The sequence below is a fragment of the Lampris incognitus genome, chromosome 5 (assembly GCF_029633865.1).
Source record: "Lampris incognitus isolate fLamInc1 chromosome 5, fLamInc1.hap2, whole genome shotgun sequence".
In the NCBI taxonomy this organism is placed as follows: domain Eukaryota; kingdom Metazoa; phylum Chordata; class Actinopteri; order Lampriformes; family Lampridae; genus Lampris; species Lampris incognitus.
In genome coordinates, this window is record NC_079215.1 from 19,853,876 (window position 1) to 19,874,370 (window position 20,495).

Below are 20,495 nucleotides of genomic sequence, written 5' to 3' on the forward strand. Positions count from 1 at the left end.
AAAACATTATATTGAGATGAAAGGAAACTAAAGGGTCACATATGTGATCTTTAACAATGTAGGTTTAATCAAAATGTATAGCGTATAAAACTGTGGGAAGATGGACTAATCCACAAGCCCCTCTCTAACCCACAGAGATATTCATACAGGCTGTTTACCAAGACACAGGTGTCCCAGCTGGAACAAAGCTGTGGGCTGCAGCTGTAGTTAATATATGAACTAGGTGTTACTTCTGTTCCTAACACGCATTTCTGGTAGAGGAAAATTACTATATCAAATCATATACATATATCATCATATACCATCATATATCATATCATATCATATCATATCATATGGTTGCATTATGCAAACCACAACTCAGTTACTGAGGATGCACAAGCCAGTGCATTCTTACTGTAGGTCCCAAGCCCGGATAAATGGGGACGGCCGGGTCAGGAAGGGCATCTGGCATAAAACCTTTGCCAAATCAAATATGGGATCATAAATCAGATTTCCATACCGGATCGGTCGAGGCCCGGGATACCAACAACCGCCACCGGTACTGTTGGCCAGCAGGGTGCCGGTACTGTTGGGCGAAGGAGAAGGAGAGGGGGAAGGCAGGTGTAGAGGAAGCGGAAGAGGAGGAAGGGTCGGAGTGTGGAGGTGAGAGCTGGAACTTTGAATGTTGGCACTATGACTGGTAAAGGGAGAGCGCTGGTTGATATGATGGAGAGAAGGAAGGTAGACTGTGTGTGCAAGAGACCAGGTGGAAGGGGAGTAAGGCCAGGAGCATCGGAAGGTGGGTTCAAACTCTTCTACCATTATGCAAATGGGAGGAGAAATGGGGTAGGGGTAATTCTGAAGGAAGAGTATGTCAAGAGGTGCTGGAGGTGAAGAGAGTGTCAGACAGAGTGATGAGTATGAAGCTGGATATCTAAGGTGTGATGATGCGTGTTGACAGCACATATGCCCCGCAAGTCGGGTGTGAGATGGAAGAGAAAGAAGAATTCTGGAGTGAGTTGGATGAAGTGGTGAAGAGGGTACCCAAGGAGGAGAGAGTGGTGATTGGTGCGGACTTAAATGGGCATGTTGGTGAAGGGAACAGAGGTGATGAGGAGGTGGAGAAGGCTTATGGAGGAGGTGCGATCTGAAAGGGATTGGAGACTGCAAGGTGGTGACAGGGCTAGGCAGCATCAGATGGTGGTTGGTAGGATGACTTTGGAGATCAAGAGGAGGAAGAGAGAGAAGGCAGAGCCAAGTATCAAATGGTGGAAGTTGCAATGGTTATGAAGAGGTTGACAGACGAGATCAGGCAGGAGTCTCTGTGGACTATGATGTTCGCGGATGACATTGGGATCTGTAGCGAAAGTAGGTTACAGGTTGAGGAGAGCCTGGAGAGGTGGAGGCATGCATCGGAGAAGAATGAAAGTCAGTAGGAGCAAGATTGAATACATATGCGTGAATGAGAGGGAGGATAGTGGAATGGTGAGGATGCAAGGAGTAGAAGTGACGAAGGTGGATGAGTTTAAATACTTGGGGCCAACTGTTCAAAGTAACGGGGAGTGTGGAAGAGAGGTGAAGAAGAGAGTGCAGGCAGGGTGGAGTGGGTGGAGAAGAGTGTCAGGAGTGATTTGTGACAGAAGGGTACCAGCAAGAGTTAAAGGGAAGGTTTACAAGATGGTTGTGAGACCAGCTATGTTATATGGTTTGGAGACAGTGGCACTGACAAAAAGACAGGAGGCGGAGTGGCAGGTGGCAGAGCTGAAGATGCCAAGATTTTAATTGGGAGTGATGAAGAAGGACAGGATTAGGAACAAGTACATTAGAGGGACAGCTCAGGTTGGACGGTTTGGAGACAAAGCAAGAGAGGCAAGACTGAGATGGCTTGGACATGTGTGGAGGAGAGATGCTGGGTATGTTGGGAGAAGGATGCTGAATATGGAGCTGCCAGGGAAGAGGAAAAGAGGAAGGCCAAAGAGGAGGTTTATGGATGTGGTGAGGGAAGACATGCAGGTGGTTGGTGTGGTGTTTAAAATACACACTGGCGTGACAGAGGAAGGTGCAGAACACAGGAAGAGATGGAAACGGATGATCAGCTGTGGTGACCCCTAACGGGAACAGCCAAAAGTAGTAGTAGTAGTAGTAGTAGTAAGGTTATTAAAACCACAAAGTGAGTGCTTTTAAATCATTTAGCGTTCAGGTGGCTTTCCCAAAGTAGTTTATTTGTGCACTGAACATTTCATTGTTTCAAGTTCCATTGGAGCAAAACATTTCATTGCTTGAGCAGTTTTGATAAAGTTGTATACAATTTGCCTGTTCGATCCATGTCATTTGATACACCTGTCCATTCAATGAGAAGTACACAAAATCAGGGCTTAACTAGTTTGAGGATAGGTTATAACTAATTTTATAATAAATAAAAAATGCTCTGTAATGAATTGCATACACCGACTGCATAACATTGATAAAATGTAATTTCACTTGCTTAAAGCTGCATAATGCTGAAACTGGTTAAATATTTTATTGATGCATACAGGATGTTGGGAGAAAAGGCACCTATGTGGGTTTCAGAGTCTTGTGTCATACATGCAGGAACACTGACAAAGCACAAAACAAAGACATTTTAGATCCAGACATATTTATAAGATTGAACCTAAATGTAAAAAAATTAATATAAACATCTCTCTCTCTCTCTCTCTCTCTCTCTCTCTCTCTCTCTCTCTCTCTCTCTCTCTCTCTCTCTCTCTCTCTCTCTCTCTAAGAAGTCCCAATCACAGTGAGCTTTTTTGTTGTCTTATGATATGACTTGTTTTGAACTCTTTGAAATGATTTACTTTCACTTCATTAGACTTACTTTCACCACCGATATTATTGTGCTCTTTGCATTTCTTTGCTGTGGTGTGTAGTGCAGCAGTGTAACTGTGTCCTGGGTGGTGCGAGCTAGCCCACTTCTGAATCTTCAGTTGAAAAACAACGTTCTATTCAAATCTATTGCACTCTATTCTATCCCCCCCCCCCCAACAAAATGCTTTTCTAGAATGAGATGAGTACTGTGACAGAAACCAAAGGGGAGGCGATCTTGTTGTGTCTCGGCACAGAGAACATCGGTCAGGTGTATGTGGCCATGCTAGGTGTAGGTGTAGGGGAAAGGTTATTGCAGAGAACTGATGAGAAGTTTTAATTGTTCCTTCACAAAACTCAATTCCTCGATGATCTCCTACTCCCACCACATCTGCAACCCCAACGAGGTCTCCTTCTCCTCTCCCTCCTTCTCTCCCTCAGGCCGTGTCCTTGAACCTCTTCCACAGCTGACGGACTTGTCTCCTGGCCTCGGTGCGAACGCAGCTGGAGAAGGAGGAGTGGTGTCCGCCATTCCCCTGGTAAACATGGAGGTAAGAAGAAGTCCAGTTATTCTGAAGGTCAAGATATCATAAAAATATAACATAATGTGGTAAAGTACAATTAAAGTTCTCAGCTATTCCTTCAGTAGTATGTTAGATATTAGGGACATTAATTGTGGAACCAAATGCAGCAAAATTGTCTTGTGAATTAAAAAAAAGAACATGTGACACAATGCTCAGACTGAAAACATGTCGGGTGCTGTGTTGAATTTAAATGGGTGTGGGTGGGAAGCGCTGTTGAAGTACCCTTCTGTTCAAGGCCCTATAAGATTATACATCCTCTTTACAGGTCACCTATAGAGAGGACTTCGCTATACAATTTGGTATCGACAGAAATGATTGGACCACGGGACAAAGTGCAAGTTAAAGGTCACGGAGGAAAGGTAAGGCATACGTTTGTGGTGTTACAGTTTTTATTGCTCCGGTATCAATGGATTTTACTTAAAAATCATTCCATTCAAAAGCAAGACAGACACAGTGAAAAGACAAAAAAACCCAAAACAACAACAAACAAAAAAAACCAAAACAACAACAACAGAGCATTAGCGGTCAAGAAAAATGACATGCAGTGATTTTTTTTTGGGTGAATTCTAAAAAACAAAAACCAAAAACAAAAGATCCCACACCCAACTTATCTGGTATTTATCTGTTAGCCAGCTCCTTCTTTAGACAGGACCTAAAGGATGTGAAGCGCTCCACAGTTTTGTAGCCCTGAGAGGCCAGAGGAGGAGAAAAAGATGGAGGAAAAATTACACAGGTGACAGGAGAGAGGAGAGGAGGAAAGGATGTAAGCGGGGGAGGAGGAAAACGGGTGACGATGGCGAGATGAAGAAACACAGCACGAGGCATATTGGGGGAATTGACAGAGATGTGCGATGCAAGTGAGATGAAGAGAGAAGTAAAAAGAGAGAAGACGTGAAAAGAGAGAACAACGTTAATGAGCAGAGATTGTGAGGCCAAGAGAAACTGAACGTTTTTTGTTATTTGTTGAAGATAAGTCAGAAGCCACACCACTGAAAATGCAGACCTGTCAGACAGAGGCATTGTTTTTCATTTCGTTTCACAGGTTTGTGATGTCGTAAAAATTAAAATGCAGCCTTATTCCAGCTATCCCAAAATGCAATAAACCTGAAATTAAAACGTTCTTTCATTTTCCTGTAAAAAAAATGAAACTTTATTTTCAAAGAGTGGATACTGGGGTGTCACTTTTAAAAATCATTTTGGTCTATGGACTGAGAAGTGAACGTTTAGACGTAATGCTGCACTTTTTCTGTTGACCGCGGGAGGGCAGTATCACTCCTTATGAAATATCACCTTGGAGAAGTTAAGTTTAAAATTAAAATCTGTATCAGTGATCCACTGTTATTATTGAGACAGCACATGCTGCAGGGACTGGAGCGTGACTAAAACAAACTATACATGTTTGCAAGTACGGTCTACCATTCATACAAGACTAGATCTTATGTCTTATTATATTACCCTTTGGACCATATGAAGCCCTGCTTTCCCTGTGTCATGTATTTTTAGTATATTGTAAACTGAGAACTTCCTGTATTTCTTCATATCTATTACAGTTAACTAATTTGATGAGACCATCTCCAAGTTTCCCTCTTGTCTTACTCACTATTTCGCAATTCCAAAAGAAATTCCCACGTCCAGTCCTAATGGGAGTTTGGCCACGTGAGCATAGAGTCTTTCTATTGCCTGTACAGATGCACAGAGGCTCTCACTAGTGTCAGGCGATATGGAAAATGATATTATCACAATCGTCATGGGGATTTTACTCGATATCGATAAATATCACAATATCTCTGCTTACAAATGCAAAATACTGTGTTTAAGAATTCAATCGAGGTTCATCACAATGAACTGTTTGGTAGTATAATATCAACCCGAGGCTAGTTTTCAAATATTTCAAATATCTGAAATATTTCAGAACTTCTCTGAGAAATTCTAGGTAATAGGTTTTCATGTTGTTAATTTCGCTGACAAAATTGTGTACCACAGTATGATCTTCATTTCATCCCAATACAATAGGTCTACCAGACAGTAGACGATAAATGATAAACTGAAGTACTATGCAGCCCTAGCCCCCCCCCCCCCCACACACACACATGCACACTGTCCCCTCACCCTGGCTCCCCTGTGCAGCCGGTCCTTCATGATGCCAATGAACTCCTTGTAGGACAGCTGATCATCATGGTCCACGTCAAAGATCTTAAAGATGGTATGGACCAGGTGACGCGTCAGCTTCAGTCCTGTGGCCACATACACAGCCCGCGCAAACTCATCTGGTAGAGGAACAGAGGAATTTAGAGAGGAGGAAAAAAAACAAACACGCACCCTACCAACATGCATCCCCTCCTTTTCTTACCCTGTCCAATGGAGCGCGACGCAAAGTTGTACATCTGCATGGCAATGGCAAAGTCCTCCAGGTTGTTGAGAAACTGGAAGAAGGATCTGAACTCGTCGAAGGTGATTCCCTGAGACACAGAGACAGGAACTTAGCAGATCAGATCGATTATCCTAAGTGTTGGAGATGACTCATGGGAAAGGTTATTTATAAAAATATTAATCAGCAGGAAAACAAAAAGCTATTGAAATCCACTGTCATAGCAGCTGAGCACAGGCTTTTATGCAAGTCACAACTGCAGCACACAGCTTAGCTTGGGGTACATCAGCTGTGTAAAATACATTATGCAACAGCCAACTAGGCTATGCACTGACTGAAGCAAACTTCCGACAAAGACAGAGATAAATGTCTGCCTTTAAATGACGGACTTTATGAAATCACACAATTAATGACAAATTACAGTCATTAATTACACAATTTTGTGTGCAGACTATTGCAAATGACTCTTGCATGCTTTATTTCCCCAAAGCAGTTGCATTACAATGACAAAGCTGATGCTACTTAGATGACGTGCCACTGCATCGTTGGGCAGCCGGTGGCTTGCACGTAATATGAGGCAGCACATTCAAAGCTAAAGATGACTTGTATTGTACTCCATGTATTGTACTATCAGAAAAAAATGGATGTTGCATGCGGACAAACATCCTTTGGAGCGGCTTGTATGAAAACTGCTCTGCGCTCTGTATACTTGACAACTTGAAAACTATTTACTGAAAACTGGGGCGTATTAAGTATAACCACATAATGACTGAAAATCTGCATAAATCTATGGATATACATTTACATGAATGAATGCAGCCATATATACATATTTAAGTGTATAATTCAATAAATAATAGTCAGACAGACACTAGCTATGCTTCCATTCAACTGTCAAGAGAAGTTTAAGTGAACTTTTCTACAGTGGCAAAAAATAAATTGCGAATTAGGTGCATTTCTATCAGATCTGTTTAAGCATGAATGTAGTTTTTTGTTTTCTATACGTCATTATGTCCAAATTTCAGCATCCACCAGAAGGATGGACCAGTCAAGATTAAGAAACAGCTGGTCATGTGATTACATACCATTTGCATTTCTTTTTCTTTTCTTTTTCTTTTTTTTTGTATTTGCATTTCCATCACCCATTTTGCACATAAACTCTTCATCACCAAAAGCAAACCACCCCAAGCGAGCATAAAACCCTTTTTGTATGATTGAGGAAGTTTAATTGAATTTTGCGTTGCGGTCCAGCTTCTCTAATGTGATAGTCCATAATGCGTCTAAAATATTTCAATGGAAACATGGCTACTGCTGAACAACCGTATACCCAATAAGGCAGACACCAACCTCCTGCTTCTTGCACAGCATGAAAAAGACCAAAGGGAAGAGACAGAAACAAAGGTGTAGTTGTGTAAGCACTCATCACCAGAAAGTCTTCTCCTACTCCATTTTTCAAAGAATAACTAAACCCCAGAACATTCTAGTGAGTTTGTGGACATCTACTGGTTAAAATCCATGTAAAGGTTGAAGACATGGCAGGATGCCTTGGTCCTCTGTGATGTTAGCATAGCAGGATAAACACAGCTGCAGCTAATAACGTTAATAATGGATCTGTTGGATGTAGGTGTGCCAGCACGGGACACCCTGTTAGTACACCATTTCACATGGAGGTTAACCTTAGATCAAGATAAGGGTTACATTTAGGTTATGACTGGGGTTAAGGGTTAAGGTTAGGGTCAGGATGGAGTAGGGGGTCAAGGTTAAAAAAGGATAAAACGGGAAACGGTTAAGTTGGCATCATCTGGGGGAAATGGCAAACTAATAGGGAATCCTGTGGTAGCACATCTATCAGCATTGACAGGCAGAAAGACAGAGCCAGCACTAACAATTGTCAATAGTACTGTCAATGCTGTTTCTTTGGCACACCTACATCCATCATACCCATTATTAATGGTACATAGTTGTGTATTTATATTTGTTTGGGCGGCACGGTGGCCCAGTGGTTAGCACTGTTGCCTCACAGCAAGATGGTCCTGGGTTTGAACCCTGGGGTTGTCCAACCTTGGGGGTTATCCCAGGTCATCCTCTGTGGGGAGTTTGCATGTTCTCCCCGTGTCTGCGGTGGGTTTTCTCCGGGTGCTCCCGTTTCCCCCACCATCAAAAGAAACATGCATGTTAGGGTTTATACTCCTGACTGTGCCCCTGACCGAGGCAATGGGGAAAGAACTGGAGTTGGTCCCCGGGCGCTGCAGCTGCCCTCTGCTCCTAGCTACACAGATCACAGCTAGGATGGGTTAATTAGCAGTAACTGAATTTCCCCAAGGGGATTAATAAAGGAAGCTTAATTCAAAAAAATTGACAACGTTTTTGCGAGTGCTCATGGGTGAATAAGGGAATCAGTTGGACAGTAAATAGTTTTGCATGGTTAAGCCGGTTGTGAGGCTTGTGTGTTGGGCCATGACTGCAGTAATCCTTCACAATGTACAGATGCAAACCTTGATCTTCTTGAAATGCAGTTTCATTCAAACTCATTTAATAACCGATAGATAGGTTGCAATTTTAGGAGGAAAAGCGCTGAATTCTGGGTCATTTAGAACCCCTAATCTGTAAATTTATGGATATTTTAACCTTTTTTTTACTGATAGTTTTCCACCTTATATTTCCACAAATTCACCCACAATCCCTCACTTGCTGGTTAGGATTAAAAGGCTTGCTCAAGAGCACCTGAACAGTTGTTTCTGAGTTACAGCAGAGTCTTATCTTACCAGCCAACTCATGACACGTGAACTTTATAGCAGTCAAGGTTCACATAATCACTGCGAGACAATAGAGATTGTCAATATTGCTGATAGCATGTGAAAAAATGGCAATGAGCTGCCAAACGCACATTGATTATTTCCTAATTATTATTACTCCCCCCCCGCGCCTTTTCCTCCCCAATTGTATCTGGCCAATTACCCCATTCTTCCTAGCCATCCCAGTCGCTGCTCCACCCCCTCTGCTGATCCGAGGAGGGCTGCAGACTACCACATGCCTCCTCCAATACATGTGGAGTCGCCAGCTGCTTCTTTTCACCTGACAGTAAGGAGTTTCACCAGGGGGATGTAGCACGTGGGAGGATCACACTATTCACCCCAGTTTCCCCTCCCCCCTGAACAGGCGCCCGACCAACCAGAGGAGGCGCTAGTGCAGCGACCAGGACACATACCCACATCCGGCTTCCCACCTGCAGACACGGCCAATTGTGTCTATAGGGACGCCTGACCAAGCTGGAGGTAACACGGGGATTTGAACCGGCGATCACCGTGTTGGTAGGCAACGGAATAGACTGCCACGCCACCCGGACACCATTTCCTAATTATTTTAGAACGATGCCTTGTATAAGATCCCTTCTAACTAATTACTATAATATCATTACTATGCCTGAATAGTACGATTGTGATGTGTACACATCTCTGCAGTTTTACATCTCAATGTGTGAATTTCCACAATGGTCACTGAAAACATGCAACTGCTGTCTACAGCTTGTCACTCAAGAATGTTCACTTATGTTGGGATGGGGTGTGTGTGCTGGTGTGTGTGTGTGTGTGTGTGTGTGTGTGTGTGTGTGTGTGTGTGTGTGTGTGTGTGTGTGTGTGTGTGTGTGTGTGCCTACGTGTGTGTACCTACGTGTGTGAATGCTATACTCAGTTACAATGAACCAGACAGCCATTGCTGTTTTCACAGTACTTTACACTGACTTGTTAGGTTGACATGTCACACTGAACCAACCGACAGCTAAAGAGTAGATGGTGCAATCAAGCATGTGTGTGTTTATGTGTTTGAGTTTGTAGTCTGTCTTTATGTGTGTGAGAGGTAGTTTGTGTGTGTGTGCTTATAGTTTATTTATGTGCACAGCTGAGTGTGTGTGTGTGTGTGTGTCCATAGTGTGTGTGTGTGTGTATTTGTGTGCATACACATGCATATGTTGCATATGTATTTTCAAGCATCTCTGATTTGCATACATTTGTGGCTGCATTTCTGTTTGTCCAAGTTTGTCTGTCTCTGCACAAGTTAAGATAGATAGATAGATAGATAGCTAGCTTTTGTTTTTTGAGATAAAAATCTGTGTGTGTGTGTGGGGGGGTGTGTGTGCATGTGAGTCAGGTGGAAGGAGATGTCGTGGAGCGTTGAGGTGTGGATAGTCACAACAGCCCGGGGTAGAAAAGGCAGTGGGGGGAAACCACTGACACTGGAGATGCATGGGGGGGGGGGGTGTAGCACGATGGAGGAGAGGAGAGAAAGATGGAAAGGAGTGAGGCAGTAGGAGAGGTGGAAGATGAAAAGGAGAGATGGAGTATGAGAGGGGCTCTTCCTTCCTGATCAGGCTACACGAGAGAGATTTATTCAGTTACCTCCCTTTAAAGTTTAAGATCACCTCAAAGCTCTGAAACACCCCCCACCCCTTAATAGGACCCTCAGTAGAGATGTTCTGCCTTGGCTCAATCGCTAAGTAGAAACAAATACAATAAAATTGTGTGTGTTTTTGTTCAGCTATGTTTGTGAGGACAAATTTGAGTTTTTAACCATCTGAGTGAGGACATTTTGACCATCCATCACTTCTTTAAGGGCCTAGTTTAGGGTTAGGACTTGGGTTTAGGTTAGCTTTAGCATTAGGTTAAGGTTTGGGTAAGGGTTAATGTTAGGCATGTAGTTCTGATGGTTAAGGTTAAGGTCAGGGTCTATAGGGAATGAATATAGTCAATGAGGGGTCCTCACAAGTATAGAAAGATATGTGTGCGTGTGTGTGTGCGGAGGGGGACATAAAGCACAAGCGAGAGGAGGGGAGGAAAGGGGAAGTAAATTGGTTGGTGGGATTAGATGAAGTGGGGGGGGGGCTTGCAGATGGAGAAATGAATGGGTTACTGGTATAGAGTTACTGCTGGGCAGGAAGGGAGGTTCATGCATTGTATGAGGAAGGGGATGTGTAATTCAAGATGTGGCGATAACTTCTATCGCATGGATAAAGTATAATCCTTGACTGCATCTCCGACCTTTTAACCCCATATGAGACTGAGCATGACTTTAGATCAATGCACAGGAACCTCCTGCAATGCACAACAAACTGTCTGCAAATGAACAGTTTCTAACATACACCTGCCGTGTATGTAAAATGTTCAGCTGGGCAAACCTGCTGTGATACAAGCACTCAGAAATGCTTTTTCTTGATTTTGATTTCATTTGAGGATGACAGAGGATGAAAAAAAAATCCACTCACCTATCTGCCATAGTGGTTGACTCTCAAAGTTCACATAGTCACAACGAACTAAGCAAGTTCTAAGCCGTTCTAGGAGCCAGTAAGTGTTGGTGTCAATTGTCAATTTCAGTTTCGGCGTGTCTACCTTCTCATCCGGGATACACTGGCGGACATTTTCCAGGTATGCGTTGATGTTTTCGACATTGGTGAAGCGCAGAAGGATCCTTGCGAAGTCCTCCTCACTGATGGTGGTCATTCCCTTGGAATAGGTTAGGAACTCTATCTCCAACACCTCCGTCTGGAGGTTATCCATGAACCTGATGGAGAACAATGGGAGGAAAGGGTGAGAGAGAGAGTGAGAGTGAGAGAGAGAGAGAGAGATGATGATGCATGGTGTGCATTTTGGTAGAGAAAGAAGAGACGATTTGTCTATCGATGTGATTTTTTTCATTGTACAGAGCTTAACAATGAGAAAGCAAGGAAACACAGCAGACACAACGGACTTCATGCAACAAGCCTGTATACACACAGGCCTGTTCTTAAAGAGTGTATAGGAGCTACTGAAGAAATGCTGTGGCTTTCACCAATTTTCTCTTATTCTGGATTTGTTTGTTGTATGCAAACAGTCCCATTGCTCAACCAAGTCTTTCAAGGAGAAATATAAATCATTTGGCTAACCCACAAAAAGTCTATTTTGAACTTTGGGAAACACAAAATATACTTAAGTCTTAAATTAATGTGACTATAACTCAGGTAAATAAAAAACAATCACACTCCACTCTGGTAAAAATTCCTTTCCTTTTTTAGTAAATCTGAAAGGAGCGCTTTGATTTAAAAAAAAAAGAAGTTTTTGAACATCTTTTTTTTCGCCATCAAGTCTCAAAGTAAAGAGGCAACTTGATTTCATTTCACACATAAAAATCAAGCATCCCGATATCATTTTTTTTAGGTGTTAACTATGGTTAGTGATGGTTCACTGGCATGCATATGCAACTTGTAAAAAAAAAAAAGCCATTCAACGTTCACGGCAAGTGTCAGGACAAATGTAGGCGGTTAGCAACATTTTGTGAATCTGACACTGATTCATCTTACACACTTTTTTTTTTACCCCCCCCCCTTTTCTCCGCAATTGTATTCGGCCAATTACCCCACTCTTCCGAGCCGTCCCGGTCTCTGCTCCACCTCCCGCTGATCCGGGGAGGGCTGCAGACTACCACATACCTCCTCTGCGATACATGTGGAGTCGCCAGCCGTTTCTTTTCACCTGACAGTAAGGAGTTTCACCAGGGGGACGTAGCGCGTGGGAGGATCACGCTATTTCTCCCAGTCCCCCCCCCCCCCCCGAACAGGCGCCCAGACTGACCAGAGGAAGCGGTAGTGCAGCGACCAGGATAGCGCTGTGTATAGAGAAAGTCTGGCCATCCTCTTTGCAACACACGCTGTGATTGGTTTAGAGCTTGTCATGCGCTTGACGGGTGCCATGTTGCCTACCAACGCCTGGCTCTGTCTTCATGACGTTTCAATGATATTTTTCCTGCATTTTCGGCCCATTTCTCGCCGATTTGTAGCAGTTGGAGGAGAAATGGTGTGTTGTTCGGCTGGGATGAGGCCGTATGATGCATCGATTTCCACAAGATGCACAAAGGAGGGCAGTTTGGACCGTGAAGATTCACAGGCTGGGCTGGTCCCCCTCAGTTTATTCCTACTTGTGCTCGGTGAGTTGATTTCAGTGTTTCCGATTCTTTGATAAACTAACTTCCTTAGAGCAATCTCAGAGTCTGCAAGGTATTGATGTGTGGAAATCAGTTGTATAGCACATCCAAGCCATGTATAACTGTTGACAGAAATCAGGCAAATGTAAACAGTGTCAGATTGTCATATGGGATGGACTGAGTGACAGGCCTGAGCCTGAGCCGAGGCAGTGTGTGGGTAGTGTGAGTGATAAACTAGAAAATTAGGTCTACTGGGCTATTTGGCATGAGGCTTGAATCCTACAAGACAACATTGCAGTTGAATTGGATGGTGAATTCCTTCAGTCATTGGCCAATTAACCTAGGCCATTTACATTGCTTATCTGGATTCTCCACCCTCCCTGTTTATTACTTGTGGGGCAACCTTACTTTTTTATTTTCACTTGTCTCTGAATAAGTAGTGGAGACCTTACTCTGAAAGCCAGAAAAATCATCACAGTGATCAAGATTTAAGTCTCACCCATTCCTAGTATTTTTGAAACTCGAATGAGGGGCTTTAAAGAGATGTGGACTGATCATACACGAATTATAGCCGTCCATGCCAAAGGGAATCAGGGGAAGGTGGACTGATCTTTTGCTCATATCCAAATTTTTTCTCTGTTTTCCCTTATTTCTTTGAAAGTGCACCTTGAGAGATCATGAAGTGAGGACAATTTTGAATAGCGCACATATGGGGCTGCCTACCAGTTGGTAGACAGCCAGTCTTTCGGTCGTGATGTCAAACGCCGCCATCTTCCAAGTAATGTTAATCATTGTTGTTAGCTGTTAGCACAGATTTTTCTTACTAACTCTATTAGTACATCAAATATTTTTTCAAATTAATTTTAAGATCACAGATTTTCTCTGGTAAGATTTTAGGTTAGGTGTATATATATATATTTTAGGTTAGATTGGATATATAGCTATATATTAGATTAGATAGTGCATGCAGGCGAGATGCTTGGGCGTTCCTGTTGTGTGAAGAATTGCCACAGCAAATCCCACAATCGCTCCGGTATTAAACTCGGGAATGGGTTGCGCTTTTTTTCTTTCCCTTCTTGGAAGTGAAACAAAGGAAAGAACATAGAGGACTTAACCAAGAGGCGCAGGATGGCCTGGGTTGCAGCAGTGAGAAGCAAATCGATCACATTCTTTAAACATCTCAGTGAGGTAAGGGTAAGGGTAAAGGCAAATGTAACGCTAATATATGGCTAAGTCAATGGCTAAAGGCTAGCTAATTTGTAAACAATGCCTCTGATCCTTGGAAGATGGCACCCGGCGTCGTGTTGCCTTTGGAAACGGCCCAAGTCTGAAAGAACAATATGGCGCCTGTGCAGCCAGTTAGCCAGACTCTTTCTATACACGGCGCTGGACCAGGACACATACCCACATCCGGCTTCCCACTCGCAGACACAGCCACTTATGTCTGTAGGGATGCCTGACCAAGCCAAAGGTAACACAGGGATTTGAACCGGCGATCCCCGTGTTGGTAGGCAACAGAATAGACTGCTACGCTACCCAGACAACTGTCTTACACACTTCTCACAAGAGAAATATAAGAAAATCCAATGAGATTATCTTGATTTTGGATTTTAAACGTACATAATTTGGATTTTAAATGTACATAATTCACCAGTTCATATCATGGATGGTTTATTAAATTAGAAATGTATCAACTGTACCTGTAGAAGTCATCAAAGGTAAGCTCCGCCTTCCCCTTTTTTCCAAAGAAATGGACCAATAGGGTTGTGTCAACCATTATATTCTCATCGGCTCGCTGTGATTGGTCGGACAGGGAGCGGGAGGGAGAGAGGGATAAGAGATAGAATGAATCACTGACCAATAAGCACTAAACAAGAGCTTTGATTGGAGTAGGAGGAGTGGATGGGCGGTGTCCATCTTCAATCCAACATGGCAGTCACAGTGTCAAGCCAACCTGGGAGCAGGCCTCTGCTGCACGTCTGCAGAGCATGCTCAAGGAGTGCAACAACTGTCAATCAAACAATAAACCAATCAGCTCGGACGAACAGTCAGCAGCCAGTAAAACATTGTGGGGACCAGCCTAGGCAGGAGTAACATTTAAACTGAATCATTTGCATTTGAAAAGTCTGACCAAACATTCATCCAAGACACATGTTTTCTTTTAGATTACTCGACTGCTACTTGAGTTGACAAAATATTTTATCAAAGCTCAAAACTTTACTTTTCCACTCGTACACACAGTTGTGTGTCATGGCAGTCTCCTGTGGTGATTCTAGTATGTTAGCAAATAGACACCTTTTTCCATGTCAGTGCAAATAAAATTCTGCATGACCACTTGAGATTTACAAAATCCTGATTCAGGCCCTGATTCTTCTGATAGGGGAACAATTTTCAACATTATCTGTGTTGTTACAGTAATGCTCTATTAGTAGCCATAATAGCAAGCAGTCTTCTGTGTCTGTGAAATGCCATTAAACTTCTGTGGGAAAGTGTCCACAGGTTGCTTCATGCTAACTGGCAGACAACCCAATGTTGAAAATCATGATTGTTCCCCTTTAAGATAATCCTTGCCAACAAATTTGTACATAAGGTCAATGCAGGAGAGAGAAAAAACTCGAGAGGCGGCTCGTTAGCCTTGCATTAGCGAGTATGGCTAACTCATTAACCAGATCACAAAGTTTCTCTGCGGCAGAGCTTCTTGGATTTCACCTTAGAGGAACTCTTTGGCTGTGCAAAACATCTGTCTTGGTTTAAGCATTTGATAAAGGTACATATTGTCTGAGTCCAGTCCTCTCCATGCAGCCTGGACTGGTGAGGGAGGGTTGCTAAAGCAGTAGCATGAGGTTAGCGTGAGCTGCACATAGAAGGACGTACAATCAGACACATAAAAAACACGAACATGCCTAACATGGCCAATAAGATCTGAAAGAAGAGAAAGTTAAGAGGTAGAGAATCTTCAAGACAAAAAAAAAAGAGCGGACAAAGATGATGAGACAAAACAAGAGGGAAAAGAGAGAGAACGGGGGTCCAGGATTTAAAAGAAAGAAATAGAAAAGTGGAGACGACCTCAGAACCGAGGGCCAGAGGAACACATACACGATAGGAAGCAAAGTGTCAGACAGACAGACAGACAGACAGGCAGACAGACAGATTTGTTGATGCTATATCGACCCATGCATTTTAAGCAAATGCCACATTAACATTGACATCCAAACAGCAAACAGCAGCACCAGACAGAACACAAGACGACAGGAATGCGAGAGGATTCCACCTTTTTCTGCCTATGAAGGACATTCTCGGGTGTCATCTTTGTAATGCTTGCTTTTTTCCCCACCTGCTACCTTTCTAATCTCATCTATCTTCCCTTCTTTCTTTCTGCTCCAGTGTGTGTGTGTGTGTGTTTACTCAGTGAATGGACCTGGTCATTTGAAACCCATTCAGGTGAATTTGTTGTGGGCATTCTATTTGTGAAGGGTTTGTAATCTGTTGTTTCACACTTCCTTAAATCCTACTGAAGAAAAATACTTATGACAGGAAGAGGCTAAACGAGTGCTGTGTGTGTGTGTGTGTGTGTGTGTGTGTGTGTGTGTGTGTGTGTGTGTGTGTGTGTGTGTGTGACTGCCAATGAATACAATACATAAATATATATGTATGTATCTGTGATTGCTCTCAGAAAAAGGTGTGTAAATGAGTTTTTTTCATCTCCATTAAAAGACCCAGACAGTGCAAGGGATCGAAGAGAGGATGATTTACATGTGGAAATCCCAACTTTCTTCTCTCTCCCTCTCTCCCTGCCATGCCCTGTCTCACCACGCCTCGTTACCAGTCCAGTGCCATGCCCAGGTATGCAGACATTAGATTAAGCAAAATCTCATGTCTTTAGCTAAGAGGAAGAGCATTTATGCCGTTTCCATCATCATCAACATCATGAGCAGCAGCAGCATCAGCAGCACAACAATACCATACGTTGTTCTACCTCAAGGTTAAAATCCTATAATCCAACGTGGGAAGAGTAGAAAATATCAAACAAGAAAAAAAAAGAGACATTTAAAAAGAGGTGGAGGTATAGCACCTCCCTGGCCTCAGAAGGATGTGGTCATTATGATTGTTATGACTGCTTTTGTGCTAGTTAGAAGCCAGTCTCTAAAAGCCTCCCCTGAGAAAAGAGGAAAAACAAAGAAACCAGTTAAGTGGAGTTGCGGAGATAAGGATGAAGAAAACAATTTGCAATGCCACGCTTGGAGAGATGAGCAAATGCAACGCGTCTTGCAGTGTTTGAGGTGTGGCTCATCGAGATACTATCTGGATAAATGTGCTAACCTAAAGTCATAAGAAAAGGGGAACAGTAAATGCTGTTCTACTAAGCGTAGCTTGGGACAGGAAACAAAAAGCCTTGGGGATGCAACACACGGTCTTTGGACACCGAACTTTCTGCACTTTAATGTCTGGTCGTTACGTCTTCAAGTAGGATCACACCTCCCTATGAAAACACACACATGGAGGCATACTTCATTCATTCAAGTGTCCCTCCCCCACTTTTCTTCCCAATTGTATGCGGCCAATTACCTCTTCTTACTCTTCTTCCCGGTCGCTGCTCCACCTCCTCTGCCGAGCCGGGGAGGGCTGCAGACTACCACATGCCTCCTCCGATACATGTGGAGTCGCCAGCCGCTACTTTTCACCTGACAGTGAGGAGTTTCACCAGGGGGATGTAGCGCGTGGGAAGATCACGCTATTCCCCCCAAACAGGTGCCCTGACTGACCAGAGGAGGCGCTAGTGCAGCAACCAGGACACATACCCACATCCGGCTTCCCACCCGCAGACATGGTCAATTGTGTCTGTAAGGACGCCTGACCAAGCCGGAGGTAACACCAAGATTCAAACCGGCGATCCCCGTGTTGGTAGGCAACGGAATAGACCGCCACGCCACCCGGATGCCCATTCATTCAAGTGTTTTATGCCTTTTTAATTCCCCTACTACATACAGGGACACACAAGGCAGAAATAGCTGTTTTCTTTTTCTGTTAAGACTGATAGCCGGCTGATGACGCATCAGCTTTGCAGACAACGAGACAGCATCCAGGTGTCATGTCTCCATCTTCCCCGCCATCCTATGCTTATTCTCAGCCCTGCCACAGCCCCTGCTTCTGTTTTATGACGATGGGAAATCCTCTGACGTTGCACAGGTTTTCACCCATGTGCTGCTGGAAACTATGAACTCTGCAGTGGCTTATTATTATTATAAGGTCTTGAGATAACAGGCTTGCGTGTAAATGTCTAATTTGTACCTGCAATAAGCAGGGTGTGTGGAATTGGTTTTTCTATGACTGGGTTTCAAATCGAATCACATATATTTGCTGGTCTTTATGTGCTATGTGCTGCGAGATGTGGCTGAAAGGCAAATTTGGGTGGGCAGCCCTCTTCAGGGCGGCTCTTGAGCATCATTATCATCGCCTGCACATCACACTATAAATATGACCAGATTTATAAATAGAGGAGAGGCCCAAGACTTGGCCGTCCCGATGCCCTCAGCTAACCTGATTCACCTTTTCTGTTTTAAAACGCTGATTTTTACAGACTGGCCATTTATTTTTTACATTGGCGATGTTTCCCATTTCTTCATAAACAATCGTTACTTTACTGTTTTTGTTTGTGCCTTATTTGTACCTTGTCTTGCATTTTGTTTTTTGTTTTTTGTGAAGCACTTTCTAAGCGAGTTTGGAAAGTCCTGTATAAATAAAGGTTATCATTATTGTTGTTATTATCGTCGTCATTATTATTTTTGTAAGTATTTTAAGATTTCTTATCGAACAGTAGTCACCGATTTTCCCAAAACTGTGTGGTTTGATAACTGTAACCCAATTAACTGCTTTGTTTAAAGCTTCCTACTGTCTGCCCATAAACAATCAGCCTGTGGTTCCTGGAAGCTCTGCAGCAACACTGTGACCTCATAGTTACCGTGAAGATGTGAGGGTTACCGCGTCCACATGGCACGAGCCAACACCTGGTGTGGTGTGTGTCTGTTTGTCTGTCTGTTTGTCTGTCTTTGTGTGTGTGTGTGTGTGTGTGTGTGTGTGTGTGTGTGTGTGTGTGTGTGTGTATGTGTGTCTGTCTGTCTGTCTATTTGTGTGTCTGTCTGTCTATTCATGTGTGTATGTGTGTGTGTGTGTGTGTCTATTTGTGTGTGCCTGTTTGTCTGTCTTTGTGTGTGTGTGTCTATTTGTGTGTCTGTTTGTCTGTCTATTCGTGTGTATGTGCGTGTGTGTGTGTTGCGTCGCAATGTCCTTTGATCTTCAAGCTGAGGGTGAAAACAGTTATTACTGATGTAATCACTAAATAGCCCCCCCCCCTCTGAGTAATACCCTAAAGGAACTACTCATTCTAGGTGAGCAGTCAAGTCAGTGAGACTGTCAGTCATTCACACCTCCTTTGTAGTATGTGGTAGTAGTATCTCTGTAACCAGTTTTAATTGTATGGCTTGTACAGAAGTATATATATATATATATATATATATATATATATATATATATATATATATACACTACCGTTCAAAAGTTTGGGATCACCCAAACAATTTTGTGTTTTCCATGAAAAGTCACACTTATTCACCACCATATGTTGTGAAATGAATAGAAAATAGAGTCAAGACATTGACAAGGTTAGAAATAATGATTTGTATTTGAAATAAGATTTTTTTTACATCAAACTTTGCTTTCGTCAAAGAATCCTCCATTTGCAGCAATTACAGCATTGCAGACCTTTGGCATTCTAGCTGTTAATTTGTTGAGGTAATCTGGAGAAATTGCACCCCACGCTTCCAGAAGCAGCTCCCACAAGTTGGATTGGTTGGATGGGCACTTCTTTGAGCAGATTGAGTTTCTGGAGCATCACATTTGTGGGGTCAATTAAACGCTCAAAATGGCCAGAAAAAGAGAACTTTCATCTGAAACTCGACAGTCTATTCTTGTTCTTAGAAATGAAGGCTATTCCATGCGAGAAATTGCTAAGAAATTGAAGATTTCCTACACCGGTGTGTACTACTCCCTTCAGAGGACAGCACAAACAGGCTCTAACCAGAGTAGAAAAAGAAGTGGGAGGCCGCGTTGCATAACTGAGCAAGAAGATAAGTACATTAGAGTCTCTAGTTTGAGAAACAGACGCCTCACAGGTCCCCAACTGGCATCTTCATTAAATAGTACCTGTTAGAGCCTGTTTGTGCTGTCCTCTGAAGGGAGTAGTACACACCGGTGTAGGAAATCTTCAATTTCTTAGCAATTTCTCGCATGGAATAGCCTTCATTTCTAAGAACAAGAATAGACTGTCGAGTTTCAGATGAAAGTTCTCTTTTTCTGGCCATTTTGAGCGTTTAATTGACCCCACAAATGTGATGCTCCAGAAACTCAATCTGCTCAAAGAAGTGCCCATCCAACCAATCCAACTTGTGGGAGCTGCTTCTGGAAGCGTGGGGTGCAATTTCTCCAGATTACCTCAACAAATTAACAGCTAGAATGCCAAAGGTCTGCAATGCTGTAATTGCTGCAAATGGAGGATTCTTTGACGAAAGCAAAGTTTGATGTAAAAAAAATCTTATTTCAAATACAAATCATTATTTCTAACCTTGTCAATGTCTTGACTCTATTTTCTATTCATTTCACAACATATGGTGGTGAATAAGTGTGACTTTTCATGGAAAACACAAAATTGTTTGGGTGATCCCAAACTTTTGAACGGTAGTGTATATATATATATATATATATATATATATATATAT

General features: G+C 42.9%; 1 protein-coding gene across 2 annotated transcripts in view; it reads right to left on the reverse strand.

Moving 5' to 3' along the window:
* Positions 1–2,190: 2,190 nt before the first annotated feature.
* Positions 2,191–20,495, reverse strand: part of LOC130112437 (calcium uptake protein 3, mitochondrial-like) — a 54,111-nt gene continuing 35,806 nt past the window's right edge. The window contains exons 8-13 of one of the 2 annotated variants that reach the window (XM_056279780.1): positions 14,424–14,518; positions 11,157–11,328; positions 5,758–5,866; positions 5,517–5,674; positions 4,015–4,094; positions 3,307–3,359 (exon numbers count right to left, since the gene is read on the reverse strand). In XM_056279780.1, coding sequence (XP_056135755.1) covers positions 4,026–4,094; positions 5,517–5,674; positions 5,758–5,866; positions 11,157–11,328; positions 14,424–14,518 — 603 coding nt within the window. In that variant the 3' untranslated portion in view covers positions 3,307–3,359; positions 4,015–4,025. Of the gene's footprint in view, positions 3,360–4,014; positions 4,095–5,516; positions 5,675–5,757; positions 5,867–11,156; positions 11,329–14,423; positions 14,519–20,495 lie in introns of both variants that reach the window. The other variant, XM_056279779.1, reaches the window with a different exon arrangement.